This window comes from Vespa crabro, chromosome 23 (genome assembly GCF_910589235.1).
Source record: "Vespa crabro chromosome 23, iyVesCrab1.2, whole genome shotgun sequence".
NCBI classification, from domain to species: Eukaryota; Metazoa; Arthropoda; class Insecta; order Hymenoptera; family Vespidae; genus Vespa; species Vespa crabro.
In genome coordinates, this window is record NC_060977.1 from 2,450,001 (window position 1) to 2,474,341 (window position 24,341).

At 32.9% G+C, this 24,341-nt stretch overlaps 3 protein-coding genes across 4 annotated transcripts in view; all 3 read left to right on the forward strand.

Annotated features, from left to right (window-relative positions):
- The window catches only part of LOC124432015 (D-beta-hydroxybutyrate dehydrogenase, mitochondrial), a 13,460-nt gene extending 1,346 nt beyond the window's left edge, over positions 1 to 12,114 (forward strand). For both annotated transcript variants that reach the window (XM_046980498.1, XM_046980497.1), the window contains exons 2-6: positions 7,977 to 8,197; positions 9,596 to 9,824; positions 10,742 to 10,894; positions 11,250 to 11,457; positions 11,782 to 12,114. In XM_046980498.1, coding sequence (XP_046836454.1) covers positions 7,991 to 8,197; positions 9,596 to 9,824; positions 10,742 to 10,894; positions 11,250 to 11,457; positions 11,782 to 11,938 — 954 coding nt within the window. In that variant the 5' untranslated portion in view covers positions 7,977 to 7,990 and the 3' untranslated portion in view covers positions 11,939 to 12,114. The remainder of the gene's footprint in view (positions 1 to 7,976; positions 8,198 to 9,595; positions 9,825 to 10,741; positions 10,895 to 11,249; positions 11,458 to 11,781) is intronic.
- A 1,893-nt stretch (positions 12,115 to 14,007) lies between these two features.
- On the forward strand, positions 14,008 to 16,432 carry LOC124432014 (adult-specific cuticular protein ACP-22-like). Its single transcript, XM_046980496.1, has 4 exons — positions 14,008 to 14,329; positions 15,726 to 15,792; positions 15,909 to 16,130; positions 16,272 to 16,432. Exons 1-4 carry the CDS (start codon positions 14,309 to 14,311, stop codon positions 16,430 to 16,432), a joined length of 471 nt encoding a protein of 156 aa, XP_046836452.1. The 5' UTR covers positions 14,008 to 14,308.
- Positions 16,433 to 19,714: 3,282 nt separating this feature from the next.
- LOC124431943 (cuticle protein 19-like) lies at positions 19,715 to 20,656 on the forward strand. Its single transcript, XM_046980370.1, has 3 exons — positions 19,715 to 19,739; positions 20,161 to 20,395; positions 20,481 to 20,656. The coding sequence occupies exons 1-3, from the start codon at positions 19,728 to 19,730 to the stop codon at positions 20,654 to 20,656; spliced, it is 423 nt and encodes a 140-aa protein (XP_046836326.1). The 5' UTR covers positions 19,715 to 19,727.
- Positions 20,657 to 24,341: the final 3,685 nt, after the last annotated feature.

Here is a 24,341-nt window from a genome sequence, read left to right on the forward strand (position 1 = left end):
CTGGGTCACTACTAAGCGATAATGAATTTTATTTTCTAACGATTTTAAGATACATCCATGATTATTCAATAGTAATAATTCAAAGTTATTGTCTTGTTAATTGGAGCACGAATTAACGTAGGAGAAAATCACCCTGTCGCGTTTCAAATTTCTAATAATACGAACTGCGTTTATTACTCTCTCTTTCTCTTTCTCTCTCTCTCTCTCCCATAAATTCTCTCATGAACGAAGTGAAGTAAGAAAAAGAAAGAAAGAAAAAAAAAAAAAAAAAAAAAAAAGTGAAAAGAAAGAAAAAAGAGAAAGAGAATTTACCACAGAAATAAAATAGATATAGAAAAGTTTAAAGAAGTTTAACGATTTTTGTCGACACTTCAACGTAAATACCATTGCTTCTTCACGGTAAGGTTTAAATACGAGAAAAAGTTTGACAGAGAGGATTAATCGATCTAAAAGATCCTCGCTAGAATGTACTCCCGTAGTAAATACTTGGTCGCGCTTCGTCAGTAGGTATAATCGAAGGTTTCAAAGCGGAAATGGGCGAAGCTTTCTTGGCAAGAAATCGAGACAAAGGAATCGTTCATGCAAATGAACGCAAGTCGGCATACCTTCTACGAACTCTCAAGCACTCAAAATTCTTCTACCATTTTGATTACGAATAGAGGAGAGACCTGTAAATAACGTTGATTTTGTTCATTCATGCGTTTTTAAATACCCTACAGCCATGTTAAAGTTCCATTGGTAACGATTCCCCCTCTCTTTCTCTCTCCTTTTTTCTCTCTTTCTCTCTCTCTCTCTTTCTCTCTCTCTTTCTCTTTCTTTCTTTCTCTTAGGTTTTCAAGATTAATGGAGAAAAGCGTTTTTGTTATAACCATTCGCTTCGTCTCTCCGAGCATTCTAGATTAGAAAGAAACGTGGTTGAATTCTTTGAAACTTTCTAAGCGATTTCAAGTTAGCTAATATCGTCACCACTTCGACTTGGTTCAGTTCTTTGAATGTTTAAATACCAAATGTACCTCGACAGAAGATAGATCAAATGGTGATTAAACGTGGTTGCATAATTTCGATAAAATCGTGTTTCAACCGAAGGGAGACCACTTTTGCTGTACTAACATATCTCTTTTTCTATCCTTTTTTTTTTTTTTTTTTTTACTATCTTTCTATCTTGATTTTTTAAAACTCATTTATCTTGACTACTACTACTATTACTACCCACTACTATTACTACTACTTTTCTCCGATCAGAGTCGTTTTCGATCGGATAGAACTTTCTTCGCTTCACGAAGGATTTCAAATGATAAAGATCGCGTCTCGATGAGCAAGTAGGTCGAACTCCCCCGAGCGATTTTCATGTTGAAAGAATTTTCGCGACTTTGAGCGTCTCTTTCTTGAGAATAGTTTCCTATCTATCTATCTCGTTAAGAGAACGAGAAACACGCGTGAGAAGAAACGTGAAAGTGACACGTATGTAGTGCATATATATATATATATATATATATATATATATACATATATATACATATACATATATAATAGATAGTTATGTATTTATAGTAATGTACAAATAATTGATGCGAATGAAGCAAGAAAAAAATAAATAAATAAAAAAAAAAAAAAAAGAAAACAGTAAAGAAAGACAAGAAAAAAAGAAAGAAAGAAAAAGAAAAGTACTTCTTTAAGTCTCGTGAAAGCTATTTCATTGAATTCCAATTCCATCACGTTGGAATGGTCAAACTATAAAATGTAAATAATTCTCACCGACACACCTTGTATCGGCACTGTTTACCTTTTACATTCGGTCACTCGCGGTCAGAAACGGCCAACGGTACCGTCCAGTTCTGTGCGGAACCCAGCGACTCTCTTTTACGCGTTCCCGATTCTTTCGAACGATTACGTCGTGCCTCTTCAATGTCTGAATGTCTGACCTTCGAATCGATCAGTTCAGGTAAAAAGTGTTCGATGCGTTCCACGAAACCGATTTTTCTTTCACATATCTTAGATAAATACTTTCGTCATACATCAATTATGTTATCTCATATTTTTCACACTTCTTTCCTTCGCATACGTGATTTTTCTTTTCTTTTCTTTTTTTTCTTTCTTTTTTCAACAAGATATTCTGACATTTATTTTATTACTTATCTCAGTATTTTATTCTGCAATTTAATTATTTTTTTCTTCTTTTTTGTTGTTTCTTTTTTTTTTTTTTTTTTTTTCTTCTTTCCGTAGAATTATTTCTTTAATGCAATACGAAATTTACTTGACGTTAATTCGTCGTTTTTATTTTCTTTATGCCTTTTCTGTTTTCCTTCTTTCTGTTTCCTTTTACGATAAATCTATCTACTTTGTACCATTAAAAATAATTTTACCTTAGCATTTTTATCTTAATATTAATATTAATATTAATATTATACATAAAATCAAATTTTTATTTTCTCTTAAGAAATTAAAATTTATCTGATGATAATTCCGTGTAGTTTTATTAACTTTATTATCATTCCAAGCGATTTGCATTAATTTCTTAAACTACGAGGCCTATCTCCGTGTTTCAAATTGAAATTTGAAACTTCCCGTTGTGTTATCCTAACTAATTAATCTTTAAGAACAATAGATTTCCCAAAATTCTCATATTTTTGAATCGTCGAGAGACGAGTAGAGAAAAATACGAGAGAGAGAGAGAGAGAAAGAGAGAGAACTAAGAGGGATTAATCTTATCATCTAATGGAAATACTATGTTTGGGAAAGTCGAAAGTAGTTAGGCAGATACCATCACAGGGTATCTTGGAATTAGAAAGGCCAGTTTTTACAATCGACGCCAAAAAGAAACGCGTGGTTGATCAACGGACTCCGTTAAAGCTCGGAATGCATTTCCGCGGTTTTACTTAGCACGGAATTGAAAAAGAAGTCCGTTAATTTCATGGCAGAATACGTACGGACGGCCAAGGTAATTCAGCATAATGTAATTTAAATGCTTACACTCGCTCGTTTCCTCGCTGATGCTCCTGCAACGCTCAATATTTGCGACGGTAATGCTCTTTAATAACATTTGCTCTGTGCTTCCTAAGCATCTACCAAAACGAATGATAAAATATACGTATTCGTAAAAGGAACGCTTATCCACTTGTGCTTGGAATATTTTCAAAATATTCTGCCCCTTAGTAAAGTCTCCTCCCTTTCTTCCTTTTTCATATATACACATATACACACATTCTCTATCTTCCTTACACATACATACACACAAATTATATATATACATATATATATATATATATATATATCAAAGTCTCTGGATATAACAGAAGACAGAGAAATCAGAAATTGAAAATTGCAAACCATCGTGAATTACTTTGCATCAAAATGATCACGTTGTTTCTTCTGATTGAAGGACGACGCATTATGTAAAAACTATTTCTCGTGTCACCTAAGAGCAAATAACATTGAGGGGCGAGGTTGTGAAAAAGAAAAAAGAAAAAAGAAAAAAACAAGGCAAGAAAGAAAATGACAAGAAATGATTTTTCTAAGAAAATCTTTACGGCAGAATATTTATTATCTTTCATTATATCATTAGAAATAAATTTTCGTTTCGACATTTAACGATCCAAATAACTTAGCTTATTTGCTAATAATTCATTCGATTAAATTGACGTTGAAATATTTAATATAACATTCAAGAGGTAAATGAATTTAACGTAAACGATGTTTGAGAAGATGTATGCCTGTCGTTTTCGAATTTCAAAATGTTCATGCCTCTGGAGAAACTCAATCATTCAAAATGCTTTCAAGTTTTCAACAAAAGCACGAATGCACGAATATCAAAGTTAAACGTAATAATAAATTTAAATAATTTTGCGAATTTAGAAATAGGAACGGATTATGTTGATTGAAATATTTATATAATAGCTTTTCGTTATTCCATTTTCTCTGAAAAATATACATGAGTTGTAAAAATTATTAATTCGCATAACAGCTGTTAGTTCTACAATATTTAAAGAACAGTTCAAGTTGTTGGAAACGAGTAACCGTTAATGTTGCCTTTCAAACTCGACTCGAAGAAATCTAACTTGAGAAACGAGAAGCGAACAGTTGTCTAAGGTCGTCTCACTGGAATACTTCGAACGAATCAAAACGCCTACTAAAACTCATTGCCGTAATATACCCATACCTTTCGAAATTGGCACGGGTGAATAAACTTTTGCGATTCCGTATGCATGGAGAACTGGAAGTGCACTTCGTTGAATAGGAAAGGAAGTCACTTCGTCCGTACGCCTACAACACGCATAATATTGTTCGATGATTGATCTATACTACGATACTACTACTTCTGTCTAGTCACGTGGCCTCTTTACCAGAGATTAGAGAGATGACATAGACACTTGATTACGTAATTGTTTCTTATTATCTTTCATTTACCTTGAAACATCATTTTCATGTTAAATGTCCTATCATACTTCTATTTCCTGTTTTCTCTTCTAATAATAATTTCAATGAATTCCGACGATTTTAATAATAACGATATTATTATTATTATTATTATTATTACTATAAAAAATTTACTCCAATATAACTTCGTTATAATACGAATTATATATCAGAAATTTTCATCTATGAATTATATAAAATTAAATCGTATTTAAATACAATGAATAGAACTTTTTCGATATATCTAATAATTACAACATAATATTTATTACGTTGATTATGTAATTCGTCATAGAGCTTGATTATAAAGTCGAGATTTTAAAGATAGGAAGATAATTATTATCACATTAGAAATCTCTTCTAATATTTTACGTTCTAGCTCGACTAATATTAGGCGTGAAAGAAAACAATAATAATAATAATAATAATAATAATAATAATAATAATAATAATAATAATAATAATAATAATAATAATATAAACATAAAATTAAATTAAATATAAACAAAATTCAAGTTGATTTTTATAAAAGATTTTCTTTCTACAAATAAAATCAACGTTTTTAATTTATCAATATAAAATGAACGAAATTATCTATGAAATAATTATTAATCGCGTTGATTGTATTCATATAAAGTGATTATAAAAAAATTTTGGAAGTGAAAGTTAATCGACGATGCGTAAAAACGAGAGGGAAATTTGTTAGAGGTGAAAAAATAAAGAGAGAAAGAAAGAAAAAATAAATAAATGCAGAAAAAAAAGAAAAGGAGAAGATGTCGGGAAGACGATCGAGCATGCATCGCATTCGTTTCTTTTGGATGCAACAACATTCCAGAGAAAGTTAGCTGTGGCCGTCGAAGCGCATAGCCCGTATATGCGTCCAACACTCCACGCAGAGAGGTTTGATGGCAGGTGCATACGCGGTTTCGTTTGTAGTTCGAGTAACACGACGATATCTATCTCGTTTACGAGTGTATCCAGTGAAACGTATTAAATACTTGGTAACGCTTTATACATACGTATCAGTTTTCTTTCTGTAAAAGGCAAAAAAGTAATTTGTAGTAAACGCATTATCCTGTTAAAAGCTAACATCCATGAAACTAAACATCCAATTTCCTTTGTTACACGATGATCTCTCTTTGAATTCTTTTTCTTTTTTCTTTCTCTTTTTATTTTCATTTTTTTGCCTTTCTCTCTCTCTCTCTCTCTCTCTCTATTTATTTTTTGTCTTCTAAATGGACACGACACTATCGAACTGTGAATTTGATTCGCCAATAGAAATATAATTTCACTGGTCGTCCATACTTTTATTTTTCTCTTTCTCTTTCTCTCTCTTTTTTTCTCTCTTTCTTTTTTTCTTTTTTTTTTTTTTCTACTTTCACTAAGAACCTTACCTGACTCGTCCACCCTCCCCCCATCCAACCCGTTCTCATTTACGACGTATCGTCGATCATTTCCGAGACTTTCGATCTATCGATTACAACTTCTTATCGATATTAATAACTATCGCATTTTTTGCATGTGTCAGTGCGTATAGGGGGTCGGGAGAGGGGGTAGGAAAGAGAGATTGGTACACGGTTGGATAATAATCTATTAAATTTCTCACCGTCGATTAACACCGTTTGCTAATACCTCGGACTATTACCTCGACGCGTTATTAATCATTGATCTTGAAAGAAGCGACATCATTGATGGTATTATCGTTACACGGAGTATAATAATTATCGTGGAGTTTGAATCGATATTTTGTCGTACGACTAAGAAAAAAAAAAGAAAAAGAAAGAAAAAAGAAAACAAATAAAAAGAGAAAAAAGAAAAGAATAGAAAAAAAAAAGATAGAAAAAAAGAAAATGGGAACGATCGTCTTGTCTCTTTAAATGACATATACAATATTATACGATTAAAGATAAATAGATATTATTATTTTAATCGAGTAATAATAATAATAATAATAATAATAATAATAATAATAATAATAATAATAATAATAATAATATAGAATAACTATTAAATGATATTAATAGTAATAAGTAAAAATTTTTGTAAAATTAAAAAAGGTATCTCGTTTTATGGTTGATCGAACGAAACTATCTGGTAAAACATTTCAGAAGATATTCTCTTTTTAATCGGAACGAGCAATCCTTTCGAAGACATCGAACAAAATTGTTTCTCGCTTTTCCACGTCGCCTATCCCTCGTGATCGATGTACCGGAAACCGAAGATATTCCGCAAATTCGATAATCTCGAGGCATGTCAACGCCCGATGCATTTGGTACGTTTCGCCGGGTAAAACGATTCACGATGTTATCGCGGTAAAAAAAGAAGGACAAAAAAAGAGAAAAGAAAAGAAAAAAAATAGAAGAAAAAAAAAAAATAAAGAAAAGGCTCAAGGATGTCCAGGGAAAAATCGACCTGTTCGATTCTTTTTTATTTATTTATTTCTATTTTCCTTTTTCCCTTCTTTTCTTTCTTCAATCATTTCTTTGTACCTCCTTCCTTCTCTTTCTTTCTTTTCCTTTTCCTTTCTTTTTTTTCTTTTTCTTTTTTTGTCGCTCGTCCTCGAAAATCAACAAAAGAAGAGAATGAAATTATCGACACGAGAAACGGACGGGTGATTTGAAAGTAGATGCACTCGATCGAATATACATCGAGAAAATGGTCGTCGATCACTCGACGAGATTTCAACTTGCTCTCTTTCTCACTTTTCGATCGTGGAATCAAAATTCCACTGTCGAATTTTCAATGGTGAATATATATCCTCCGGTGAAAGACGAAAGGACGAAGACCTTTTTATACCTTTACCGTGAGAACGTCCTTCGGCTAATCAATTCAGCACATTAACGGCAACACGATCCGAAAATCTATTAAATCGTTCGACCGTGTGATTTTCTTCCGTATTTTTACGCGTCTTCTCTCTTTCTCTCTCTCTCTCTCTCTCTCATTCTTTCTGTCTTTCTCTCTATCTTCCCCTATCTCTTTATATTTCTGACAATTTTTCCAATGTATCCATATCAAAAGAGAATATTCTCAAGAAGGAACGATCCGTGCGACGTAAGAATGATCGAGAAAAGAATCGAGAGAATGTTGCTGGACTGTCGTCGTCGTCGTCGTCGTCGATCGGCTCAGTCTCGTTATGCTCAGAAAGATACGCTTTTAGAAAGGACTCGCTGGCTCTACCGTTCACTTTTCACGAGAAAACGAATTCTTTGGTACATTTTCTCGAGTCGTCGAAGCGCACGAACGGCGGCAACGGCAACATCAACAACAACTGCAGTGGCAGCAACGTGAAAACTCAAGGATCGACTTATCGACTCAACGTTTTGGCTCAAAAGTCTCGGCTCAACTCGATTTCTCCAAGAAGGATTTTCCCTTCGTTCCTTCTATACTTTCTATAAAAAAAAGATTTCTCCAAAGAGACGATTGTTTTCTCTATTTCTTTTTTCTTCTTCTTCTTATTTTTTTGTTTTTTCTTTTTTTTTTTTTTGTTTTTTTGTTTTGTTTTGTTTTTTTTTTCATTTGTTCGTTCGTCTCTTTTCTTTTTCTTTTTTCTTTCCTTTTTACAGATTATACGATCGCGATGGACGTCGAAACCGGCGCCATATTGGCACTTCAAATTTTAGCCCTTTGCTCTATAGCTGCTGCGCTACTCGCTTATCTGATGCGACAATCGAGAAATGCCGGAGACGAATACGAGTTGCGAAACAAACGTCACGTACTCGTAACCAACTGCGATACGTGCGTGGGTCTACAGATTGCCCTTGCACTCTCTGAAGCCGGTTACAAGGTAATAATACTCGTGTACTCGTGCGTTCAATGTAAATTATCCTTACGTCACACCGTGGAGATCGTGATACTTCGTTGAACCATAAAATCTCTTCTTTAAAATTGGATTTGATTATATCTATATATTGAACGAATATTTCATATGAAATTCATGAAAACTTTTATTCGTACTTATGTTAGATAATTTCAATCACTTAGCAAAGAAGAGAACTATTAGATATTATATACGCATCCAATGGAATATATTGAATAATTAGAGAATTGTCTTGGATAATTGAACTCCGAGCGAGTTGATCGAAGTTGAACGAGTCTAAATGAGAAAAGACCATTCACGAATAGTAATGTTAGTTTCCAAGTAAAATACATGCAAAATAGCCTAACTTTAACTATCACTTAGAATCTGTATGGCAGATGTATATGTATTATATATCCTTGAGAATATACATGTTGTTTTATCGATTTCTTCTAACATTTTCTATTATCGTAGGTTCCTATTTCTCTCTTTTTGCAAATGTATCGATATAATTTTATTCGAATAAGAAATGAAGGATTTAGAAAGGAAAAAAAAAAAAATAACAACAAACAAACAAACAAGAAGAAAAGAAAAATAAATATCACTTGGAAATTTTTAAATAAATCAATTGGATTTATCGAATATAAAAAGATATTCATATCATCGTAATTAGATTTTTAATCCGTCGAAATTAATCGTTTTACGTTTATTAATATTAAATTATCTCAAATTCTGCCTAAATCAATGTATTTTCTCGTTATCCTTGTGTAAGTGAATATTTTAATTAGTTACCATCTCACTCCTCCTTCGAAATTAACTTCAGCATATCGCGAAAAACAAAATAATGATACCGATTTATTTCTACCCTTTCACGTAGTAAATAAACTTCACTCTTTTATATATATGTATATATATATATATATATATATAACACTTACACCATTTCTAACAATGAAATACTTCGTGTAACTTCGACTCCCCCATATTGAATTTGATTTACGATAACAAGAGTCCACGAATTGCTCATAATTTATCCCTACGACTAAGGAGGATAAATTCAAGGTGAGAAAGCTCGAGCGTACGATTCTAGCATAATTAACGCTCGTGTTCAACGTCGCCAAAGTTACAAGTAATTGTCCTCGAGCTTGGTGAGAACGTTAGAATTTAGATCTTTCGAATTAGTACGAACTTTAGTTTTCGCATCTTGGTGATAGAGATGAGATCGGAATGAGAAATATTTATTTTTATGAAAACTTTTAATATCGTTCTTTTAAAAGTTTACATAATTCACTATTTAAATATTATCGTTACCGTTTGTATTTTATGATAAATGATAAATTAAGGGGAATCGTTTGTTCGAATAAAAATATTCTTGAAAATTTTCAGGTATTCGCGGGTCTACCAAATCCAATAGAAAATTCACCATCCATGAAAATTTTAAAGGCGGTAGAACAGGAACGTGAAAAAGAAATGGACAATAGCGAGACTAGTAACGATAAGATTCAAATTCATATTCGAGGACAAATCGTGCCATTGGAATTGGATCCAACCAGGGAAGATAGTCTACATGCTTCTTTGGACGCAGTCAGAGCGAAATTACCAGCTGGCGAAGATGGTAAACGTTTGAGTTTTGATTTAATATTATTATTTTTTTTTTTTTTACAATTAATCATTGAATAATTTGTTTTGCAATCCTTTTCTCTTCTTTTCTTTTCTTTTTTTTTGTTCTTTCTTAAAGTTCAATTGAATCTGAAAAAAATAAAAAGAAAAAAAATATATATATATATATATATATAATTTACTTTATCCTTTTTAAATGAATCATAGTTACTTTTAGAAATTATTTAATCAAAAAGATAAATTATACCGTGACGAATCATTTATAAAAAAAAAAGCCTAATTAAGATAAAATTTATAATGATGCTCGTGGAAGAGATTGGACGTGTATTATATGTATTATTATTTAGGTTGAGAAAAGAAAACACGTCTTATTAACTAATTTGTAATTCATAAATGAACATTTCGTTTGATCTGCTTAATTATAAAACTATTTATAAAAAAGCGTTTCTTTCTCTCTCTCTCTCTCTCTCTCTTTTTCGATTCCGTGCTTAGAAGGAGTACCTCGTTAGTCGAACGACCTGAAGTTCGCAGTAGAAATAATAAAAGGGGAAGGGAAAAAAAAATAAAAAAAAAAAAGAGGTAAAGAAAATGAGGAACTAACGAAGTCGAAACGCGCGTCTGTCGACTGAATCACCGAGTACTATTTCGTTTCTCTTTCTCTCTCTCTCTCTCCCCCTCTCTCTCTCTCTCTCTCTCTCTCTCGGTACTTTAATCGACTAAGAAAAAAAAAGAAGAAAAAAAAAAGAAAAAAAAAAAACAAAAAGGAAACAAGAAAAAAAAAAATAGAAAAATCAAGAGAGAATCCTTGATGAAAAATTAAAATAATCGATACCTTTCGTCCGTCATCAAAAAGTTATTACAAATAAGAAATAGTTTTAAGTTTATTAATGCTTTAAATCTTCTATGATCCAGGTCTTTGGGCGGTGATACACACAGGCGGTTTAGCGTTACCAGGTTCTATAGAAAAGCAAACCAGTTCAGCGTGGGAATCTATGCTGCGACACAATCTGGTGGCACCCCTTAGAACGGCCAGAGTATTTATCCCTCTTCTACGCGTTAAAAGAGGTTATTACAGTTTTATCCTACTTACTAGGCATGAACTTTTAATATCAACTCATGTGTATAAGTTATCTTTTTTCATTCATGTTCTCAATATTACGATTATTCTTTCTTTCTTTCCCTCTCTCTATCTCTATCTCTCTCATTCTTTTGTTTTTTTCTCATTTGCACGATATTCTTATTTATGATTCTTGTTTACTCGTTCAACTAAAACGAAGGAAGAATAACAACGATCTATATATCTATACATACATACATACATACATATATATATATATATATATATATATATATGTATGTACGTAGATATAGGTTATTCGTTGCGCATGACATATTAACATAATGAATATTTACTTGCAAGGTCGCATCGTTCTCCTGGGTGATTCTGAGACGAGCTATGCTAGCAAAGCTGGAACAGGGCTGGTGGCATTCACTGCTTCTCGTAAAGCCGTGGAAGGGGCTGCTACGGCATTAAAGAGCGAATTACATTCTTCGGGTGTTGACGTCGTGCTTCTCAAACCACCACCCGTGAATCCCCTCGTCCTTTATGCATCGCCTGTTCTCAAGACGTGAGTCTTTCTCAAGTATTACATATATAGATATATGCATATATCGAGTATATGAATTTTTCCAAAAAGAAAATCATAATAATCATAATAATAATAATAATAATAATGATGATGATGATGATGATGATGATGATGATGCTGATGATGATGTTGATAATAATAATAATAATAATAATCTATATCGGAAAGATTTTTGCTCTAATTTTTATTTCATTTACGTCAGGATATTAACGAGATCATGTTTACTTATTTTTCTCCTTATTTTTCTTCCTCATTACTTTTGTTTTAATTTTTAATTTTGTTATTTATCTTCCTCTTTAACAGAGTCGACGTCGAATCCGGTGTTACGTCCTCCGAGGGAACGTGGATCGCACCTTTATCGAATTACTCGGTTCAAAACTCTTTAATACCTGCCTTAACGACACCCTGTCCATTAAGTTCGTACGATATGAGCTTGAAGACCAAATTATTCTGCCGATAAATATTAATTATAATAAGAAGGAAAAGTTTTTATTTATATAAGATCTATCTATCTTATTTCTTTCTCTCATGGAGAGGTGAAAGTGATAGACTGTAAATTTTGTAGTACTAACTAGTTAAATAACGATTTGTACAGTTTTGTAAACAATTTAGAATAAAAATGTCTAGCATAGGAAATAGTTCTTTTCTCTCTCTCTCTCTCTCTCTCTCTCTCCTCTCTCTTTCTCTCTTTCTCTTTCTCTCTTTCTTTCTTTCTCTCTGTTATTTTTATAACTTCTTTACTCTCCTGTCACGTTTCTACAATTTTTCTTTACCACATATTCTTCACGCAGACGTTACTATACGGTGAAATCTACACTAGACACGTGTCTGCAATATTTAAAAGTAACACACACACACACACGCGCGCGCGTTTATATACACACATACACAGATAGTTCGTTAAAGTGTTCCTTTGTTTATTTTACTCGTCTATTTATCGAAGTCTCATGTCGTAATTATCGGGAAATAGTTTTACGGACCGTCGATGATTATAGAAAAATATAAGTAAATACACTTGACAAATAGTAAAAGGAAATAAAAAAAAAAAAAAAAGAGTTTCGTTTAAAACTTTCGCTATCGTTGAAATAAGAAAATCTGGATAAAAATCGGACGATAGTGCGCAACACGACACGATTATGTCACTTTTAACGAAATAAGAGTGACAAGAACGTTCATAATGCTCTCGTAACGTGAGAACTCTTGACTTTTGTTTTATTTTATTCTCTTCTTTAGTAAATGTAATAATAATAAAAAGAGAACGAAAATGAAAATCTATATAACATCTTTTCTCTTTCCCATTAGTAACATCGTCTTTTTTTTTTTCTCTATATAATTATATACATATAATTTATATAACCTGACTTATTTACCTTTCGAAATAATCAAATGAATGTATCGATTATAATGAAAAAGAATGAAGGAAAGGTAGGAAAAAGAAAAAAAAAAAGAAAGAAAGAAAGAAAAAATAATGTAAAAAAAGTGAAATAAATCATGACGATATAAAGTCGCGCACGTGGTCGAATGAAATATATGCATGTCGAAACAGACGAGATGATACGTTTCAATAATTATTACGATTAAAACGATTGCGAAGAAATAAAAAAAAGAGCCCCAAAAAAAAAAAACAAAGAAAAACTAATAAATAAATTAATAAAAAAAATAAAAAAGGGCAAAGCTTTATTCATGACAAAGGTCAGTTTCCGCATCGTTAATATTATGGCGTTAACATTTATCATCGAATTTCGCCCGATAGAGTATAACAAATATAAAGAGTACTATATATACATACACACACATACACACACACACATATATATATATATATATAGTCCCTTTAGATTTGAATAATTTTTGAAGTTGGAAACGAGTGTCATAAAAGTCATACGATAAACTACAGAGTTATAATCAGATAGCTATATTGGATTCTCTGACAGATTTTTCAAATGAAAAAGTATCGACAAGTTCATCACCTATAACTCGTTGGATATTTTTAACGTTATGATCTTTTATCGATAGGAAAAGAAAAAGATAGATAGATAGATGGATAGAGATAGATAGATAGAGAGAGAGAGAGAGAGAGAGAGAGAGAATGATGAGTCGACGAGTCGAGACAGGATGTAAACACATTGATTTGTTTCCTGTTTTCGAGAACGAACAGTTGGCACGAATTCTAGAAAAATGAAATTCCCCGTCTCCGTTGTTTCACGATGAACGTGAAAATATAAATAATATTATGAAAAATAAGTAAGGGACGATCGATTTTATTCTATCATTTAGATCGAGAGACGACATTACGACCTAGATTAATATTACATGTAAATTCGTTCTCGTTTCTTGTTTCATTATTTTTCTTACGAGATATAAAACGATCGATCGATTCACTGATTAAAACAGGTGTAATAAACTGTACGTTTACTCTTCTCTTTTAGGTGTCCTATGGAGCGTATCGTAAAAAAAAAAAAAAGAAAAAGAACAAAAAAAAAAAGAAAAAAAAAGAAAAAAAAGAGGAGAAAAAAGAAAGAAGAGTAAAAAGGTTCGGAATTTTCTTTATAAATGAAGCCGCGTTATATACCAGCTCGTGTCTGGCGGTGACGAAAATTGAGATCGTAACGGTGCTTTTAGTGGAATTAGTATCATTCGAACGACTAGTACGAGAGAGACCAGGCCCGCCTCTTCTTACTTGTGTGTGCACTACCGAAACCGATCACAGGGTATAACAAACGAATTAGTGGTTTATAGTGGAACAGTCAGTTCGGGTCGCTATAAAACGAACACGCTTCTCCTTCTGGAGAAACAGTTCATCGTCGATTTTCCTTGGTGAAGTTTACTCATGGACTTTGCCAATCTGAAGGTACGTTTTTAAAATCAAAACGTGAGATAGTTTTAAATAAAAACACAAAATACATCGTGCACGATGAAAGGGATTGTTCGAAATTTATTTCAAGAAAAAAAAAAAAAAAGAAAAAAAAAAGGCGAAAAGGCATCATTTCGCAAAAAGTAAAATTTTATATAAAAATTTGGGATATTCTATTGAAATAAAATAAATAAAAAGTCATTTTACATCGTCGACTGACGTCAATCAAAGACAACCGTGCGATAGCGACGGAAAAGGGAAAAGAAAAAAAAAAAATTGAATCCCATAAAGAAGTTCTCTTATATCTACTGTCTCGATAAAATAAAAGAGAGAGAGAGAGAGAGAGAGAGAGAGAGAGAGAGAGAGAAAAAAAAACTAGGAAGAATTCGTATTAATATTCTACAAGCGATTCGTCCTAGATTAGGTAAGGACAAGTTTGCGGTAGAATATAATCCGAAGAAGGGTAAAAATTCTGTATGCGAAAATGGAGAAGAAGGAAATCAAGGAGATGAGGTCGAGCTTAATGTCTACGAACCGATCTCGATTTCAAGAGTTACTCTCCGACGAAATTCTTTTCGTCGATGAAAAGACGACGGTACTGGATCGTCCTTATTCCCTTTCGTCCTTCTATCCCAATTCTCTTTCGAAATTTCCTTTTCACCCTTCCTTCTTTACTTACTTACTTACTCTTACTTCCCTTCTTCCAATCTTTTTCTTTTTCTCTCTTTCTTTCTACCATCTTTTCTTATCCACTCCCCCGCCCTTCCAATTCTCCCTTTTCCATAGAACAAATCGTGAGTACCAACGTTGAACAAAGTATTACGCGGAGTCGTGACCGTAAAGTACGAGCTCAGCGTGTTTTAGAGGTCTTTATGTGCGTTGTAAAAGCGTCTCCGCAACTTCGTTCCGCGGTGGCCGTGTATTCGTGCGAAAGAATAATGGCGACTACTACTACTACTACTACTACTACTACTACTACTACTACTACTACTGTGTCGTCGACGCGTCCCCCATCGTATTCCCCATAGCCGCTGTCGCCAGATCCTTAGCAATTTTCTGTTACATATTATATCGCGATATCTAATAGTTCGGACTTGTCCCTGATGAAAATTAATTTCTAGAAGACGGAGAAAGAGACCCATTGGAAAATTTTCTTCCCCGTTAGCTGTGATTTTTTTCTTTTCTCTATCCCTTTTTTTCTTTTTGTCTTCTTTTTACTTTTCCTTTTTTTCTTTCTTTGTTTTTTTTTTCTTTTTCTATTTTTCTTATATGTATATATATATATATATATATATATATATATATATATGTTCAATACGATATTTCTTTTTCTTAATATCGTTCATTGTTATTTTTTCCTTCCTTTTTTTTTTTGTTTTTCTTGTATTTGCAGATGTCACTGCTGTGCTTGTTCCTTTTATTTGCGGTAGTCACGGCTGTTCCGAAGATTCATCATGATGGTACGATCAAGAATAAAAAAAAAAAAAGAGAGAGAGAGAGAGAGAGAGAAACAAAGAAAAATTGTAATATGATTTTCAATCAATTATATGTAATATTTATATGAAATGACAAACAGACGATGGGGATAAGGAAGGTGATCATGGCGGTTCCCATGGACATGCCCATTCTTATCAACATTTTATCGGACCGGTAGAGGGCCATCACGAGGAGATAACGTGGAAGGACAAGCATGGTGATCATTACCATGATTACAGAGCTCATCCAAAATACAAATTCTCTTATGGAGTTGTGGATCATCATACGAAGGATCATCATGATCAGAGCGAGCATAGGGACGGTACGTACGATTAAGCATATTCATCGTGTCTCGTTAATATCATGAATGTCGAAAGTTTTATCGTTTTTTTCTGTCTTGTCTTTTTTTTTTTCTTTTCTTTTCTTTTTTTTTTTTTTAACGAAAATATGATTTCAATAACAGGAAAAAAAGTGGAAGGAGAGTATCAACTACATGAACCAGGCGGTAATGTTAGGGTTGTCAAGTATCATTCTGATCCTCATGGTGGATTCTTTGCTGAAGTTCACAATCATGGTGGAAATGATCATTCCGGTGGTACTTATGGCGGACACAAACATCGATAAATCAATGATGGCTTAAGAATTATCGATTATTTTCATGTAAATTAAAATGTCAGAATAAATTGTCTTTGTTGATTTAATGATATCTCATGGATGTTTAATTTATTAATGGGTTAAAAACGATCTCTCTCCTTCTCTCTCTCTCTCTCTCTCTCTCTCTATTTTTAAATTTAGAGATTTCTTTGTACGATTTATCTTCCTCCGTAGACGAATCCGAAGATCATTCGTCTTTCCTTTCTCGGTAGGAAACGTTGCGATCTGTTGGCTACTCACGTTGCAACCGGAACGATGTGCAACGAATACCAGACCGAATTCCAATGAAGTAAGCTCTTCTTTCGACCGATATTTTGCTGACAAAATGCGACAAATTGTCCGATTGTCTTTCCTCTGTCATAAAACGGTAAGGCATTTCCACCGATTACCTTTTCCATGATTCCTTGAAAATCCTTTAGAGTCGGCAAAGGGATCATGTCACGTTCATTACTCATTTTAAAAACGACAGATTGTTTTTGGGAAAACAATTGGAAAAGTTACGTTTAAAAAGTCTATTTTAAAAATTTGCTATCTTTTTCTGATCTATCATTGATCAAATGTAAAAATAGTGTTCCCTTAGATGAATGGAAATAATCCATAAAGGCCATTGTTGATCTATAGAAACTTTGAAAGTAAACTTCCGTTCTCAAATAAACTCACCATTGGGATTAGAAAACTAACGGACCATTGAATAAGGACGACAAACTTCGGTCCTACGGTAAAGACTATCTCTCAAAACAAACTCGATGAAAATAGCCAACGAAACTCTGATGGTACCTTCTTCCGGGAAAAGCAATCCAACGTCTAACGAGAGAGGAATCGAGTTAAGCCCTAGTCCAGGATGATCCTCGAGTGGAATTAAAAAAGAAAAAAGAAAACAAAAAAAAAAAAAAAGGAAAAAGAGAAAGAGAGAAAAAAATAACGGAGAAGGAAAAAAGCAAAGAAAAATAAAAACCAAAAAAAGGAGAAAACGAAGGAAGACGAAGTGGAGGAAGAAGAAGAATTAATATCAACCAACGACCAATCACGAAATAGAAAAATGGAAGTGGAGCAGAATCGTATTAGTCGGATCACAGATCGAGTTGGTTACTTCTCGAAAAATAGAATAAAAGTGAGAAAAAGGGGTAACGATCGGGAACGGCAACCCGTCGTACGTCGATGCAACGAGAATCACGATGTGCCACGGCGTTCGTTGCATTTCTCGCGCATCGTCGAGCGTGATGAAATTGTCTCTGCTTGAGAGACTTGCTACTTCGTCTTATTCTTATTCCTAGCATTTGCAGCATCCTTCTATAGCTACTCTATCGTTCTCTCTCTCTCTCTCTCTCTCTCTCTCTCTCTCTAATAAAAAGAATCTTGCTCGTACCGTCAACCGCATACAATTTTACGATTTTACGATTTTGCGAATGGAAGCTGAGTTACGTAACACCCACGCACTCTTCGGATCGATAAGGTCGTTGACTGTAAAGCAAACCAAACGAATGGATACGAATAGAACTTTAAGGGTATATTTGAGATTTTCCTAAAGAAAATTTTGAGCTTCCATTTCAATCTATTTAATCTCTCAAGTTTACCAAGTTGATCATGACTTATAGTTCTATCTGCATTAGAGAATTCGAAAGGATAGAATATATTGAATTTTGGCAGTATAGATAAATGCACTCTAGTAGAGTGCACTTAGTAAATCGGAAAATTTACGCGTTCATTGATTATATCGTTCGAACTTGTATATATTTATACGTTTCTCTACGTTCCAGAGAAAATTAAGGTGAAATGTGTCGCTTGTAAACGACCGATCGTAATATCCAAAGTTTTTTAATTTTTTTAAAAGATACTTTACGCCTTGAAGCATACACACACACACACACACATATATATATATATATATATATATACACACACATGCACGCACACACACACATATATATATATATATATCGGACTAGAATTCAGTTACAGGGTGGAAAACTTTCTCGATTAAAATTAATTATCGGTAACATCGATCCAACTTGCATAGATTAAGTGGTTACATTATGCCGAACTTTCTTCGAGTGCTTACTTTACTTGTATGCACATAGTTTTCAGTCGATCTTAATAGAAGTTAGAAACCATTGAATTATTAAAAAAGAATGTTCCTATGGGGAGAATAAGCGATATTCACCAAACTAATCAAACGAATATGACACGAGGGATGGAAAGGTTTATTAATAAAATAAAAGTTCAACTTTGTTAAGTAAATAGAATCATAGCCGTAACAATAGCCGTAGCCATAGTCATTGCCGTTGTTGTTGTCGTTGTAGTTATTGTTATTGTTGTTATTTGTTACTGACGTTGTTAAATATTCGGATGTAAATGATAAAAAATGAAGGGAGGATACTACTTAAAACATCTTAACACATTTTCTCGCTGGAATGTTAACGAAGTTAACAGCCACGTAATAGGATGCATTTTTTATCTCGGAATTTTTGAATTTCATACATAAACACATACGCGCACACGCGCAATAGGATTTAATTGTCTTTTTCTTCTTCTTCTTCTTCTTCTTCTTTTTTTCTTTTGTTTTTTTATTTTTTCGATCGTTCTTTCTGAATCTCATGCAACAATTTCTTCGTTATATTTTTTTCTTTCTGTTTTTTACTCTTTTTATTTCTCTCTCTCTCTCTCTCTCTCTCTCTCTCTCTCTCTCTCTCTCTCTCTCTCTGACATCGAAAGAGAAACGATACGACGATATTCTAAGGTAAAGATCATTATATTACGTTTTTAAATGATGATTTGATCATGATCTCCTCTTTCTAAAGTTTCATTATTTGGCTCAATATTCACGGTAGTTTTTATACGAGCTACGATAGAATAATAAGAAGTCTTGGGTCCGAGCTTATAAGAAGAGAGTATCGATCGAAAGGCACAAATTGAAATTCCATTTGGCCCGGTCATATAAACAAAATCGATTATGTTCTTCCATAAATGAAATGCAATGGGTTGATGCATAGGAAAGTAGACTGCATCATGATCTCGTTTTTCTTTTTCTTTTCTTTTCTTTTTCTTTTCTTTTTCTTTTTCTTTTTCTTTTCTTCTTCGTTCCCACCTCGATGTTATAACACCAATGGTCAATACTATTATTGTGTATACATCGTCCTATCGTCATAGTTAAATAGCGACGTAATGTCGAAACTCTCGGGTGACAGGACACGGTATATAAAGTCTCGGAATTATCGGCAAACGTATCATTCAACGTTTAGGAACCTACTCGACATCGGTAATCAACATGGCCTTCAAGGTTCGTATTCGAATAATTTCGTCTTAACGAATTATTATTCCTCGATGACGTTTAACGAGTCCATTTGTACATTTAAATAGATTTACCAATTCAAGTTACTGCCTTATTGTTCGTAGAAAAATTTAAATTGAAATGACATTTGTCATTTATTTATTATTTAAGACTTTATAGAATAATAAAAAAAAGAAAAGAAAAGAAAAGAAAAGGGGGAAAAAAAAAAAGAAAAAAATAATCCAAATTTTAGAGAGGTTTATCACAACTTCGTAGAAACTTCTAATCAAACAAGGTATATAACTCAATGATTAATATTTAAGTTTGACAAGTTCAAACTTAATAATAATTTTCCAAATTTTCGTGTAACAACAATTTCGTCAAATTTAACGTTAACGCTTAAACATAACTTAACAATCTTCGTTCATAGTTCGTTATAGTTGTTGGCATTCTTGGCTTTGTTGAGATCAGCAATGCTTTTCCCGGACACGCACATAGTTTCGCACATTTCCACGGACCCGTAAAAGGTCCTCATCATGAAATTATCTCTCATGGTAAACACGGCCATCACATAGATTATGTTGCTCATCCGAAATATGAATTCTCTTATGGCATTGAGGATCATCATACTGCGGATTATCATGGACAGAAAGAGGACAGAGACGGTAATCATTTCTAAACGTTCAATTATCTAATATTATTCTAACGGCAAGTTCCATTAAAATATATTTTTTTTTATATTTAACATAGACAAGGATGTAATCGGGGAATATACGATCAAAGAACCAGGTGGTAATACAAGAATCGTTAAGTATCATTCCGATCCTCATGGAGGATTTTTCGCTCATGTTCACAATACTGATGGCAATAATCACGAAGGTGGTACTTATGGTGGTCATGGTCATAAACACGGTCATGGATATTAACAACCGTAATAATATTAAGGAAGAAGTTAAAGAAGTAAAAGAACGGAAATATTTAAACATAATGATTTAACGTTATTTAAATGATCGTACATGCATTAGTTTCATATCATTCTTCTTATTTCAATCGTTAAATATAATAATATTAGAATTAATACGATTAAAGTTAATAAAATTAAAATTCAAAGTGTTCCTCATTTATCCAAATTATTTTCATTTTTTTCCTTCCTACTTTCTAATCGGAAATAATATTGGAAAATATCGAATCTTGTGAGATCGAAAAGATTCTTTTTCTCTTCCTTTCTTTTTTTTTTTCTTTTCTCCTTTTTTCTTTCTTTTTTCTTTTTTCTTTTTTTTTTTCTTTTTCTTTTCAGTCCGACTAGAAAATCGCATCCGTGATTTCAGAGAAAAACGATCGACGTCCCACGATGAATCTGCAAAAATATGGTACCCGTAACGATCTCAATACCAGCGTAGTCAAGGTATCGAAGAGAAAAATATAGCATCACTGGTATTTCTATCGATCACGACGCGTACACATTGGACAGGCCGATGCGTCGCGGTGTCGTTTCAATAAATTTCTCAGACTTTATCGCAGTTGAATGAAAAAGGGTCGGTAATTCTGAAATTCAGCGTAAAAGGTCGCTTTCTCTCTCTCTCTCTCTCTCTCTCTCTCTCTCTCTCTCTCTCTCTCTCTCTTTCTCTCTCTCTCTATCTCTATCTCTATCTCTCTATCTCTCTTTCTCTTTCTTTTTCTCTATCTCGTCTAAACATTCGGATATTGTTCGATAAAATCCTATCTCTTTCTGTTTCTTTCTTTTTCTCTCTCTCTCTCTCTCTCTCTCTCTCTCTCTCTCTTCTTTGTATCGATACTCTCTAACATAGACGATATATAACGAAGAAGGATTTATTAACTATCATCGATTACTATGGGAAAGAAGTTTTAACGTGAAATAAATTTTCTAAAAAAGTTGCGTGCGCGCTTTGGTAAAACTCGATCGAAAAGAAAGAAAGAAAGAAAGAAAGAAAGAAAAGAAAAGAAAAGAAAAGAAGGAAAATAGGTGGAGCACATTGTAAGTCCGTTCGGATGTATTAGGTCACGTATTCGGGTCAGGGCAACTTCCTATCCTCCGTATGGGGACAGTAGAAATTGAATTTCTCTCGTGGACGCGGAACATCGGGGCGAAGTGAAACCTTTCGTTATAGGATTAACGAACACTCCTGATGGATCTCGAAATACTAACTATATAGGGATACTATTCATGTACTACTTTGATAAAAGCAACGATTCTATCGATCTATCGATCAATAAGTTAATATTCCTTTATTTTTTTTCTTCTCTCATCTCTCTTATTTTCTTATCTTTCAATACGAAACAATTTTAATTTACATTGCAAGTAGAATAATCATATAGGTATTATTAACGTTTAGTCACGAAGAGTGATCATCAAGGGAATTAATCGATTTCATGTATATGAAAAAAATTTTTTAATAATTTTTTTTTTCTTTTTTTTTCAATATCAATCCTACGAATTCGCGTATGATATATCATTATGGCGTATTATTTCGAAGATAATAATACTTTCGAATTCATTGAATTTCGAAATAATCGACTCGGTTTCGTATTTTCTTTTCTCTCTTTTTTTTTTCTTCTTTCTTTTGTCTTTTATGAGCGTACAACAATCTATTTATTTCTTTTTCTCTCTCTCTCTCTCTCTCTCTCTCTTTTTCCTTTTATCACTCCTTTCGACTCTTCATGTTTTTTATATGGCGGGACATCAGTAACATCTATACGATAATGGTCTTAACGGTAAGGATGACGATGCAATAATAAAGGATAGGATGGAGTATTTTAGTAATAAAAATGGTGGTATAAAAGGTATAACCGAACGGGATTCATTCTTTATCCCATTGAGAATATGAGTTTTGTTATTTCAAAAAGGTAAACGAGTAATTGAAAAGAAATAACTATTAGTACTTATTCATTCTATTTTTTAAAATAATTTATTTTATTCGATAGATAACAATGAACTTTGACTTGATAGGAAAGAGAAAACTAGTCCGTAGATATTGTTCACGAGGACTAAGGAACGAAACTAATCAACGAAAATGCTTTGTTTGGTATTGGATGTTATCGATAAAAGCGGATCCTTGAAAGGTTGCTTTGATAAACGGACCCTAAGGATCTTGAGGGTTAACTATACAATATATATTGCCTTCTCGAAAAATAAATATTTATCTACAAGAACGTGTGACTTCTATTGTAACTAATTCCATCCTTTCAATTCATTCGAACCTACTTAAATAAGATCGTGAAAGGGAACGTAATTAAAATCCGTCTTTAAGAAAGTTTCTTATTCCGATCAAATCGAACGTTATTAATTTTTATTAATCCTTCGTATTAATATTAATCTTTTTTTTTTTTTTTTTTTTTTTCTTTCTAAATAAATAAATATACTTTCTTTCAATTTCCTTATATTTAATATGTCAAAATAGAACAAACGAAGGAATTTAGTAAATGATAATTATTTCTTATCATTAAAAATCATGTCTCTTTATTAATTGCATTAATCGTTCAATAAAATATACCAAACTTTTATGATTTACGCATTTCGACGTGTTCAATGATAAAACAAAATTCTCCATTAATATCTTCTGTCATTGTGTATTTAATATTTTCATATTAATTTTATCATTTCTATATCTCTCCCTATTATCCCTGCTACCTTCCTATCACTTGAATTTACGGAACGTCGATTTATCTTATCGTTTCAAAATCGACCTATTCGCGAATCAACGTGTAATCTCGTACTCATGCAGTACGTATGCGTAATGGCATGCATATATATGCATATATATATAAATATACCTAACAATTTTCAATGATTTTCCACAAATTATTTTGTAGCTTTTTCTTTAGCTACGAAGAAGTCAAAGAAAAACTAGAAAAGATTCATGAACGTGAGAACATATGTTATGTTCGATTTGAATTAAATTCTTCGAAGAACGCCCAGAATAAATCAGAATTTCTTTCATTTTTTTCTTATTACTCTCTCTCTCTCTCTCTCTCTCTCTCTCTCTCTCTCTCTCTCTCTCTCTCTCTTTTTCTTTCTATAATTCATTTTAATATTAAACTTTATCATTCATTATAACAACGAAATAATATCAACTTATAACAAGGATCACATATCTTAATTCAGATAAGTTAACACATTCATAGTGTTCTTCGCTTGACTCGATTCATCTTTCCATGATAATCAATCATATTTTTCATAGCTCATAACGATTACGTTAGTCTGGAGTACCTAATAAAGTTCTTTATCTATCTGTCGGTCGATCTATCTATCTCTCTTCCTTTCTCTCGTTTTCTCTCTCTTTCTCTCTCCCTCTTACTTCCTCTCTTATAAACACATATATACTACTAACAAGTACTTGCGAACATTCATTCACACGTTCTCACGTACGACGAAAAAGAATTCCACAACCTTTCAGCTGCCACCATATCTTTCTCTTTCCCCAACCCTCTTCCTCCCACCACCCCCCCCCCCTCTCTCTCTCTCTTTCTGCGTCTCGAGAAGAGGAGAGTGATAAATGAAAGCATCTACACCGTCTCAGCGTAGAAAAACACACGATCCCGAAATTGCTCCTCTTTTATAGGAGTCTGAAAGAGAGAGAGAGAGAGAGAGAG